The 12,578-nt window shown below is 41.8% G+C and overlaps 1 protein-coding gene across 1 annotated transcript in view; it reads right to left on the minus strand.

Moving 5' to 3' along the window:
* Nucleotides 1-12,578, minus strand: part of LOC126236898 (programmed cell death protein 10) — a 35,578-nt gene that overhangs the window by 4,738 nt on the left and 18,262 nt on the right. The window contains exons 3-4 of the mRNA XM_049946541.1: nt 10,995-11,127; nt 6,223-6,387 (exon numbers count right to left, since the gene is read on the minus strand). Of these exons, the coding sequence (XP_049802498.1) occupies nt 6,223-6,387; nt 10,995-11,127 (298 nt within the window). The remainder of the gene's footprint in view (nt 1-6,222; nt 6,388-10,994; nt 11,128-12,578) is intronic.

Consider the following 12,578-nt stretch of genomic DNA (forward strand, 5'->3'; position numbering starts at 1 on the left):
GACCTTTGGACAGATTTTTTTATACATCACTCACACACATGAATGTATTTACACTCACAGAAATGGAAAGTGTTGTACCATGAAAATCTTACGCAAATACCACCACAGTCATCCTCCATTATTTCCATGCATGTGGGATATGTTGATTAAAATTTTATCCTTATGTAAGTTTATTTTCAGTACAGAAATATGCCATTCCTACAGATGGAGAATGGTGAGAGTACATGATGGCTATCGGGTGTCTCGGGTTTCAGGAGTTTTTCAGGTTGAGATCACAGCTCAGCATTCCCAGAGAATAAGCATGTGCAGTTTGTCACCAAGCTGTCATACACTGAAAAAGCTGGAATCACTGGCATAAGGAGGGCATGACAGGATCATAACAACAGATCACACATACAGTCAGCTGGAGTGCAATGGCTCCAGAACGAATGGTACAAGATGGACTCAGCACAACAAGTGGCAAGAAGAGTACACGCAGGTTTTTCCAGAAGGACTGCATCATGAGAAGATGTTAGGACTGACTCTGAGGAACAGATGGATGACAACAATCAAAATCCAGACAGAGGTTATATGCAGTGTGGCACCACAAACTACAAGACATAAATTACTGGAAGCTGGGTTGAGACCTCAAATTACCACTCTTAGTTTACTACCGACACCTACCACAATCCAGCCCCGAACAATTTCCCTTGGCACACTTCTTGCACATTTCTGTGATATTTTGTTGTAAATACCGTATACCTGGTTTGAGTTCAAATTTGCTGCCACCAAGAACCAGTAATTGAGCTAAACTGGCTTTCAACAGTGAACAGGATTCATCCTAACTCTCTATCCCTACTACAGTGCAAATGATACCATCACAAACACACTTGTTTGTGTAAATTGTAATGGTATGAATCTCACAAAATAACATACTTGGAACTTCACTTCATACAGTCATTATATTACACTTTTGAGGGCTACAAAGAAAAAGTGGTCACTTGGTTCAATTGCATGGCTACCAGTTCTATTTCACCACTATCCAAAAACAGTGGTCCACTGTTAGCACAATGCTAGTCACTGTTCATTTTTCTTCCAGTTGAACTATGACCTACACATGGCAATTTTTTCATGGTACTGGCACACGTGTAGGTGTGTTTACATGAACATGATACAGAACTAAAGTAGAAATTATTCAAGCACTATCACAACAAGAAGCTCAACATCCTGCACTCACCAACTCTATGAGGTAATGATGGCATATCCACAATTTCCTAGTTGCTGACATATTATAGTCATCTTTCTGGAGGACATCAATTTTTTTGAGCTTAAGTTTCAAGCAAACTGTTATTTGTAAACAAACCTTGGAACACTGATTTGATTGATTCTACTGCTGACAATGTGATAGCAATAAATGCTATTATCGAAAGTAGATGAAAGAAATCAAACGTGCTTTTGTTTATGAAGGACGTGGTGCTCTGAAGAGAAATTCAAAAACAGGTAAATGCATTAAATGAAGAGACTAATGAAATTTAATACGGAATATAACAGAGGTTAGTAGCGACTTCTAAAAAGTCACATGCTGGCATTCGTACACTATTCTCAATAATGATATTCAAAGGAAGAGTCATTTCTACAATAATAATAATAATAGTAATAGTAATAACAATTTTGTGTGTCTCCATGGCTTGGCGCAAGTATTTCAATTGGATGCCACATCGGCAACTTGCGTTTCCCTAACCCACCCCAGTTATCCAACCAGGGAAAGGAGACCTACAGTTTAATGTAGAGTATGGATCATGTGTCATTTCTGGTGACTGCTCACACTGCTGGGAGGTGAAGACTAAGTTAAATCAAAGACTGAAAAATTTGTGGTCTGATCAGGAATGATCCTGCAACCTCTCAGTTTCCGGGCAAACACTTTACCACTAAACCATCAGCCCAACAGTTTTGTAGTTATTTACATAAAGTACACACAGACTTCGTGATTCCCAAGGCAACATTTATGCTACAAATTTAAAGAGCCAAGTTCAGTCCTTAGTCATGTGATTTTTGTTTCTGGAACTTGTGCAATATTCCCCATTGTACTTCTGACAAAATCAAATCAAATCAAATCAAATCAAATAAATGGCTTAATGAGTCAGCTCAAAGTTTGAAGCAAGCCTAGGGTGTAAGATAAATATATGTTGAGAGAGAGACAAATAAACATGTAATTAAAACACACACACACACACACACACACACACACACACAGAGAGAGAGAGAGAGAGAGAGAGAGAGAGAGAGAGAGAGAGAGAGAGAGAGAGAGAGAGGGAAGATACTGACTTCAACACCTTTGTTACTTTTTTCCCAACTATCTACTTCTCCCTCCCCTCTACCCCTCCATCAATCCACCAACTTTTAATCCCTTAGAGCTTATCTCGCAAAAACTGATTGACTCTTTGCCTTTGAATATGTTTGCTTGTGTCTGTGTATGTGCGGATGGATATGTGTGTGTGTGTGCGAGTGTATACCTGTCCTTTTTTCCCCCTAAGGTAAGTCTTTCCGCTCCCGGGATTGGAATGACTCTTCACACGTCCGTCCACATCAAACCCACCAACAAGCAACAGTACCTCCATTATGACAGCTGCCACCCATTCCACATCAAACGGTCCCTTCCCTACAGCCTAGGTCTTCGTGGCAAACGAATCTGCTCCAGTCCGGAATCCCTGAACCATTACACCAACAACCTGAAAACAGCTTTCGCATCCCGCAACTACCCTCCCGACCTGGTACAGAAGCAAATAACCAGAGCCATTTTCTCATCTCCTCAAACCCAGAAACTCCCACAGAAGAACCCCAAAAGTGCCCCACTTGTGACAGGATACTTTCCGGGACTGGATCAGACTCTGAATGTGGCTCTCCAGCAGAGATACAACTTCCTCAAATCCTGCCCTGAAATGAGATCCATCCTTCATGAAATCCTCCCCACTCCACCAAGAGTGTCTTTCCGCCGTCCACCTAACCTTCGTAACCTCTTAGTTCATCCCTATGAAATCCCCAAACCACCTTCCCTACCCTCTGGCTCCTACCCTTGTAACCGCCCCCGGTGTAAAACCTGTCCCATGCACCCTCCCACCACAACCTACTCCAGTCCTGTAACCCAGAAGGTGTACACGATCAAAGGCTGAGCCACGTGTGAAAGCACCCACGTGATTTACCAACTGACCTGCCTACACTGTGAAGCTTTCTATGTGGGAATGACCAGCAACAAACTGCGCATTCGCATGAATGGACACAGGCAGACAGTGTTTGTTTGTAATGAGGATCACCCTGTGGGTAAACATGCCTTGGTGCACGGCCAGCACATCTTGGCACAGTGTTACACCGTCCGGGTTATCTGGATACTTCCCACTAACACCAACCTGTCAGAACTCCAGAGATGGGAACTTGCCCTTCAGTATATCCTCTCTTCTCGTTATCCGCCAGGCCTCAATCTCCGCTAATTTCAATTTGCCGCCGCTCATACCTCACCTGTCTTTCCACAACATCTTTGCCTCTGTACTTCTGCCTCGACTGACATCTCTGCCCAAACTCTTTGCCTTTACAAATGTCTGCTTGTGTCTGTGTATGTGCGGATGGATATGTGTGTGTGTGCGAGTGTATACCTGTCCTTTTTTCCCCCTAAGGTAAGTCTTTCCGCTCCCGGGATTGGAATGACTCCTTACTCTCTCCCTTAAAACCCACATCCTTTCGTCTTTCCCTCTCCTTCCCTCTTTCCTGATGAGGCAACAGTTTGTTGCGAAAGCTTGAATTTTGTGTGTATGTTTGTGTTTGTTTGTGTGTCTATCGACCTGCCAGCACTTTCGTTCGGTAAGTCACATCATCTTTGTTTTTAGATATATTTTTCCCACGTGGAATGTTTTCCTCTATTATTTTTTTCCTACGTGGAATGTTTCCCTCTATTATAACCATATATATATATAATTCAACCTTTCGCAACAAACTGTTGCCTCAGCAGGAAAGAGGGAAGGAGAGGGAAAGACGAAAGCATGTGGGTTTTAAGGGAGAGGGTAAGGAGTCATTCCAATCCCAGGAGCGGAAAGACTTACCTTAGGGGGTTCCCTCTCCTTCCCTCTTTCCTGACGAAGCAACCGTTGGTTGCGAAAGCTAGTATTTTGTGTGTATGTTTGTGTGTCTATCGACGTGCCAGCGCTTTCGTTTGGTAAGTCACGTCATCTTTGTTTTTAGATATATTTTTCCAATGTGGAATGTTTAAAATGGACCATTTACCAATTGCGGAAAAGGTCGATATCACGTTGATGTATGGCTATTGTGATCAAAATGCCCAACGGGCGTGTGCTATGTATGCTGCTTGGTCTCCTGGACGACATCATCCAAGTGTCTGGACCGTTCGCCCAATAGTTACATTATTTAAGGAAACAGGAAGCGTTCAGCCACCTGTGAAATGTCAACCACGACCTGCAACAAATGATGATGCTCAAGTAGGTGTTTTAGCTGCTGTCGCGGCTAATCCGCACACCAGTAGCAGACAAATTGCGCAAGAATCGGGAATCTCAAAAACATCGGTGTTGAGAATGCTACATCGACATCGATTACACCCGTACCATATGTCTATGCATCAGGAATTGCATGGCAACGACTTTGAACATCATGTACAGTTCTGGCACTGGGCACAAGAGAAATTACGGGACGATGACAAATGTTTTGCATGCGTTCTATTTAGCAACGAAGTGTCATTCACCAACAGCGGTAACATAAACCGGCATAATATGCACTATTGGGCAACGGAAAATCCACGATGGCTCCAACAAGTGGAACATCAGCGACCCCAGCAGGTTAATGTATGGTGCGGCATTATGGGAGAAAGGATAATTGGCCCCCATTTTATCGATGGCAATCTAAATGGTGCAATGTATGCTGATTTCCCACATCATGTTCTACCGATGTTACTACAAGATGTTTCACTGCATGACAGAATGGCGATGTACTTCCAACATGATGGATGTCCGGCACATAGTTCGCGTGCGGTTGAAGCGGTATTGAATAGCATATTTCATGACAGGTGGATTGGTCGTCGAAGCACCATACCATGGTCCGCACGTTCACCGGATCTGATGTCCCCGGATTTCTTTCTGTGGGGAAAGTTGAAGCATATTTGCTATCGTGATCCACCGACAACACCTGACAACATGCGTCAGCGCATTGTCAATGCATGTGCGAACATTACGGAAGGCCAAATACTTGCTGTTGAGAGGAATGTCGTTACACGTATTGCCAAATGCATTGACAATGACGGACATCATTTTGAGCATTTATTGCATTAATGTGGTATTTACAAGTAATCACACTGTAACAGCATGCGTTCTCAGAAATGATAAGTTCCCAAAGGTACATGTATTACATTTGAACAACCGAAATAAAATGTTCAAACATACCTACGTCCTGTATTTTAATTTAAAAAACCTACCTGTTACCAACTGTTCGTCTAAAATTGTGAGCCATATGTTTGTGACTATTACAGCACCATGTATCACAATGCAAAAAAAGTGGTCCAACTAAAACATTCATATTTCTTTACATACTACATGAATATGTAATAAAAAATGGGAGTTCGTATTTAAAAAAACACAGTTTATATCCATTTGACCTATGGCAGCGCCATATAGCGGGCCAACCACAGCGCCATCTGGATTTTTTGTTTGATGCTTATTTCGTGAGATATTTGGCCTGGTCACGATCAATCAACTACCCTGTGTATATACGGACTTTCTGACTCAACACATCATTGCTGTAGTTTTGGAATGGTTACTGAAAACACCTCGTCAATAGTGAGGCGATGATCAGGAAGACTGTCAACAATAACAATGTCTTCATTCTTTGATATGGTAAATAATACGTAGCAATTCTGCTTAACTAGAATATGGAGCAGTAATGTCACACAGAACAATATGGAAGGTCAGAAACAGGAGTGTTACACTACCCTATGAAAGAACCTACTGAAGTAAGAACAGAGACATACGTAAATTACATGATTAAATTCTGACTTTGAAAACCCTAAAGACAGTAGATGGGAAGATGTTTAGGAAAATTTAGGGTTGCAGAAAGACAAGAGAAAGATCAGTGTGGGAAAGTTTGAGAACAGTAATAATACTTTCAGAAAAAAGTGCCAATGGTAGAAATAATGTCATCAACAGTTGAAAATATTTTTAATATATATAAGTATCACAAAATAGAACTTACTGTCCCTCCTTGAAGTATTCCTTCAATGTGTTGCTGAAACGTTTTGAGAATTTAACAAATTCTCGTTTCCTCTGTTCCAATGCTTGCTTCCCTGTGCTACCAGGGATGAAGCCTGCTACTTCATTCACAGCATCTAAAAGTTTCTTAATAGCACTAGCTATTTCCCTGAAACAAAAAAATTGAAATTACAACAAATAGCAAAACTCCCACATAGAAAACCCAAACAATGTGAAATTCTATTACAGGATATGTGGAGAAAAAACACCATGTAACTTACCAAATCAAAAGCCAAACCACATGAAATAAAATCAGAGAAATCTTCACAAGTGCATTCTGAGATAAGAAAAAGGACGCATCATGAAGGAATTATATGAATGGGACGGAAATTGTTGGATGTGATGTATATGTACAGACAAACAAATAGTTACAATTTCAGAAAAATGAGATGATTTATTGATGAGAATTAGGCATTGACTGACAGAGTTGTTGAATGTCCTCCTGAGGGATATCATACCAAACTCTGACCCACTGACACATTACATCATCAAAATTCCCAAGGTGGCTGGATGGCCGTGCCTATAATGCTCCAAATGTTCTCTATTGGGGAGGGATCTAGCAACCTTGCTGGCCAACACAGAGTTTGGCAAGCATGACAACATGCAGTACTAACTCTCGCCGTGTGCATGTGGGCATTAGCTTGCTGAAATGTAAGCCCAGGATGGCATGCCATGAAGGGAAACAGAACAGAACATAGAATATCATCAACGTACCACTAGGCAGTAAATGTGCCACGGATGACAACCAAAGGCGTTCTGCTGTGTAAAAAGAATGGCACTCCCGACCATCACTCCTGGCTGTCAGGCCGTGTGGCAGCAACAGTGAAGTTGGTATCCCACCGCTGTCTAGGTCAAGTTTGACTTGGTATCTCATTGACTGTAGTAGATTAGTCTTCAGTGACGAGTCCCATTTTGAACTATGCTCCAATGACCAGTGAAGACTTGTCTGGAGATGCCATGGACAGTGGTGGGATACCAAACTCACTGTCACCTGCCGTACAGCCCAACAACCATGAGTGATGGTCTAGGGTGGCATTTCATTTCATAGAAAGACCCCTTTGGCTGTCAGCTGTGGCACCCATACAGCATAGTGATATGTCAATGATATTCTACACTCAATTTTGTTGCAATTCACCGCAAGCCATCCTGGACATAATTTTCAGTGGTGAGAGTTTCTACTGCTGGTCTTCATGCTTGCAAAATGCTACCTTGGCCAGCAAGGTATTCAGATCCCTCCCTAACAGAGAGTATGGAGCATTATGTGCAGGGCCCTCCGACCATACATGAGGATTTTGACGATCTAACATGGGAATTGGACAGAATTTGGCATGATCTCCCTCCGGAGCATATCCAAAAACTATCCATCAATGCCAAGCCAGATAACTGCTTGCATAAGGGCCAGAAGTGGGCAAACACATTGTCGACTTGTTCAAATTGTGAAGCTCTCTCTCTTAAATACATCATACATTTTTTTGAAATTGTAATCACTTATTTATCTGTCCATGTACATCACATCTGCTGATTTCCATCCCATTCAGATAATTCCTTTGGGTTGCTTGGTCTCCCCCCCCCCCCTCTCCCTCCACCCCCTGACTGTATTTCACACAACCATTCAGCACAAAGCTAGCCCAGGAATGAAAATCCTTGCCCCAAATACGTAAAATAGCAGCAAAACAAAAGAGTGAAGACAAACTGTTTTGCGTGACCTAATTGTGCCTCTTAAACAATTGTTAAAAACATGAGAACAGCAGCAAAGAATGTTAGAAACTGCTCAAGTAGTTTGGTGTCACAACAACAAAACTGAATTGGTCTATTGAGGACAAGCATCATAGATTGTATCAGGCAGTAACTAAAATGTTCGCACAATTTTCCAAGGACTATTACACATGTGCAAGTGAGAATGAAGTTCCAGTAAAGCTGTTATTCCAGCCTCATCCCATCTCTTTCCCTCTCTTTTTGTGGCACCTCCGCCTCCCTCACACTATTATTTACACAAGTGCTACCCTTTTCCTTTGCTCATTTGACCCTACTGTCTTACTCACTGTCCTGACCACATAAGTTGACTCTTCCAACTCAACTTCATCCCTTTCACTGTCCTCAAACTGTTATATTTTGTTGTACAATAGTTTAATGTTTTTCTACCCACATTTCCATTAAAATATTAATTCTTCCATCATTTTTTATTTGGGTCTGTATTACTTCTTGCAAACAATTGTTAACCACAACTAGTATTTACTTCCTCCTCCCTGCATATTTTAATATAAAGTCTGACAAATCATCTACCCTTTTCTCCTACCTCTTCCTTCTTCTGTCCTCAACCCAAAGAAGATACCTGTAATTTCAATAGGAAGGTCTCCCTTGAGTGTTTTACTTGTTCCTTAATATTTGATCCACGGGGAGATTTATTTCCTCGAATGGAGACCTCCCAATCCATTTTTTTTCCATGATACTATAGAACACACAATGAAATTTAATTATTAAATCAGAACATCATGTGACACACAATCCCTTTTCTGTTACTCCTTCATGTGCAGTTACAAGCTACCACTCCCTCCTCAGTCCCTCTATCAATTATTCAGACCCGTCTGTCAGCAGTTATAAACTAAATTGCTCAAAATAGCATTGCCCTTATGACTTGCACAGTTTGTATTTTTTAAATGAGAAATCACTATGTACAACCACCTACATAACATAAGTTAAATTAAACTCCCATTTTAGTGCAGATCACTAGTGTGCACTGTGTCTCCAGTCGTGAAGCAGGGACAATGGGGCTCCTGTACACAGCAATCTTTCGATATTTCTTGAAAAGTAACTTCTGGTTTGGACAGTGCACAAATTGGCACTTTACGGCAAGAATGGTTATCACAAAGGGAAGGTGCCCACCAAATTGGTGTGTACCACAGCAACGTCTTTCAAATATTCACCTGCTATCAAGAGACACAAAACTTTGAACTGCTGTCTCATACTGGTTATATGTGATGGACGGTACTGTCTGATGACGACTACCTGCAAATTATGACTTGGTAGGCAATCAGAGGAGAATGCAACTGAACTGTGTGTTGCCTATTTGAAACAACTCTGAGGGTTATACTGACCCAAACTGTACGTAATCCTCTCCACACTATCAATTTGGTCTTTGTGGTCCATTTCAAACAACAGTAACCACACTCCCTCCTCCCCCAAATCACAATGGTGTGTGAAGAAGTTGGGCAATGGAACACCAAAAATCAAACTGGATCAATGCTATCAGGTTCCTTTCACTGATGAATGCAACATTGCCCAACAACTAACTATCATTGTACAAGAGTGTGGAGGCAGCCCGTTACTGATGCATGTCTCAGGAATACAGTCCTACAGGTTCAGCAAGGAGACGATTCAATCATGTTTTGGAATAGTACCGCACACTGATCAGACACACTTCATCACAAAAGAGGGTAATTTGAAGGCTGTGTAGTATCAGGTCAGACTATCCAACCCACTGTTCTGCCCTATAGTCAGCAATTTGATGTTGGAGGTAACTTTCAAGACAATAATGCACAAGCACATGAACAAGCTCATGAACACCTTCCTCCAGGAGGCTAGGTCCAACCAAATGGGATGTACTGTGCTGTATGCAGACATGAATCCAATTAAGTATACTTGGAGACCAATTGAAAGTTGCAGTGTATTGTCTCAGGAGTCCTTTTCACATTCTGGAAAACTCAAGAGTAGCAATCAAAGAACGATTAGGCTTCTGTAACACTTTGCTCATCGTGTGAACAACATTCCAATGAAGATCCCAAGTGTGTTAGAATGCAAAGAGTGGAGCAACATAGCACTGAATGTTACCCAGCAGCACATTTTTATTTTAAAAATGTACACTAACAGCCTACCTTTACTTTAGTTTTTTTGTTTCACAGAAAAGCTGTTCTTTTAGTTTCATAAAGATTATTTCTGATTTAAGACTCCACATATTCCCAGATAGGCAGGTTGTGAAAAACTGTTACTAAGCATTTTATTCCCTGTTATAACATACATAAAGATCACTCTTTCAAAGCTAATTACACATTTGACATAGAGGGGGTGTTGAGCCGCAGACAGGCACAATGAAAAAGATTGCCAAAATATTTAAGTTTTTGCACATAGTCCTTTTTTAAAAAAAAAAAAAATGCACAGAGACAAATCACACATTCATGACCACTGCCTCCAGGTACTGGAGCCCAACTGCAATTGCATCTGACATGAGCAATAATTTGCTGGAGTGGATGTTGGAGGTAAGGGAGGCAGCATGAGGTAGAGAGGCATAGCAGGTTGGCGATGGGAGAAGGTGCTGTGCTACCTGTTGTGGCATGCAGGGACTTGTGGGAGCGTGTAGGGATATGGTGGGAACAGTAGAGGGCTGCTAGGTGTTGGGAGCTTGTGCTTGGGAGAGGAGAGGAGAGGAGGGTGAAGGGGGGGGGGGCAGGAGGAGGGGAGGGGGGAGAACGGATTGGGGAGAGGAGGGAAGTGGAGAAAGGGAGAACACAAGTAAAAACATTGGTGGGATAGAACACATGTGTAGTGTTGAAGTGCAAGCATGAGAGTGAATAGGCAGGTGGAGGACAGGTATTCCTTCCTGGACTTCCCATTGCTTAATTACACATTTGCTTCACATCCCACCAGAATTATTTCCTGCTATGTAGTCCAATTTATTTTTAATTTTTTAAAATATAAGTATGTTCTGCATTTTAAACTCACTTGATGGTCTCCAAAAAAGTTTTCCGGTCAGTAATTTCATCTGGAATTCTGCTCAATATTCTCTTCAACGCAGCAGACTTACGATTTAGTTCTTGGAATGCATCCTCTGATCGTGTAAGTCGATATTCAACCACTGAAATTAGAAAACATCATTCTTTGCTGACACGTAAAACCAAAATAAATAATACAAAAGTTTCTGGGTTTTCCAGTGCATGGAAGTTCTAAGAGTTTAGACATTTTCTCAAATAGTAGTTCTGACATTCTACGTTATATCAGGGTGTACTTTGTAACAAATGCTAAAAAGGCATCTACATCTACATTTATACTCCGCAAGCCAACCAACGGTGTGTGGCAGAGGGCACTTTACGTGCCACTATCATTACCTCCCTTTCCTGTTCCAGCCGTTGGAAGAATGACTACCGGAAAGCCTCTGTGCGCGCTCGAATCTCTCTAATTTTACATTCGTGATCTCCTCGGGAGGTATAAGTATGGGGAAGCAATATATTCAATACCTCATCCAGAAATGCACCCTCTCGAAACCTGGACAGCAAGCTACACCATGATGTAGAGCGCCTCTCTTGCCGAGTCTGCCACTTGAGTTTGCTAAACATCTCCGTAATGCTATCACGCTTACCAAATAACCCTGTGACGAAACGCGCCGCTCTTCTTTGGATCTTCTCTATCTCCTCTGTCAACCTGACCTGGTACGAATCCCACACTGATGAGCAATACTCAAGTATAGGTTGAATGAGTGCTTTGTAAGCCACCTCCTTTGTTGATGGACTACATTTTCTAAGGACTCTCCCAATGAATCCCAACCTGGCACCCGCCTTACCAACAATTAATTTTATATGATCATTCCACTTCAAAGCATTCCGTACACATACTCCCAGATATTTTACAAAAGTAACTGCTACCGGTGTTTGTTCTGCTATCATATAATCATACAATAAAGGATCCTTCTTTCTATGTATTTGCAATACATTACATTTGTCTATGTTAAAGGTCAGTTGCCACTCCCTGCACCAAGTGCCTATCTGCTGCAGATCTTCCTGCATTTCGCTGCAATTTTCTAATGCTGCAACTTCTCTGCATACTACAGCATCATCCACAAAAAGCCGCATGGAACTTCTGACACTATCTACTAGGTCATTTATATATATCATGAAAAGCGAAGGTCCCATAACACTCCCCCGTGGCATGCCAGAGGTTACTTTAATGTCTGTAGACGTCTTTCCATTGAGAACAACATGCTGTGTTCTGTTTCCTAAAAACTCTTCAATCCAGCCACACAGCTGGTCTGATATTCTGTAGGCTCTTACTTTGTTTATCAGGTGACAGTGCGGAACTGTATCGAACGCCTTCCGGAAGTCAAGGAAAATAGCATCTACCTGGGAGCCTGTATCTAATATTTTCTGGGTCCCATGAACAAATAAAGCGAGTTGGGTCTTATACGATCGCTGATTCCTACAGAGTAGATTCTGGGTTTCCAGAAATGACATGATACGTGAGCAAAAAACGTTCTAAAATTCTGCAACAGATCAATGTCAGAGATATGGGCCTATAGTTTTGCGCATCTGCTCG

Source organism: Schistocerca nitens, chromosome 2 (assembly GCF_023898315.1).
Source record: "Schistocerca nitens isolate TAMUIC-IGC-003100 chromosome 2, iqSchNite1.1, whole genome shotgun sequence".
In the NCBI taxonomy this organism is placed as follows: Eukaryota; Metazoa; Arthropoda; class Insecta; order Orthoptera; family Acrididae; genus Schistocerca; species Schistocerca nitens.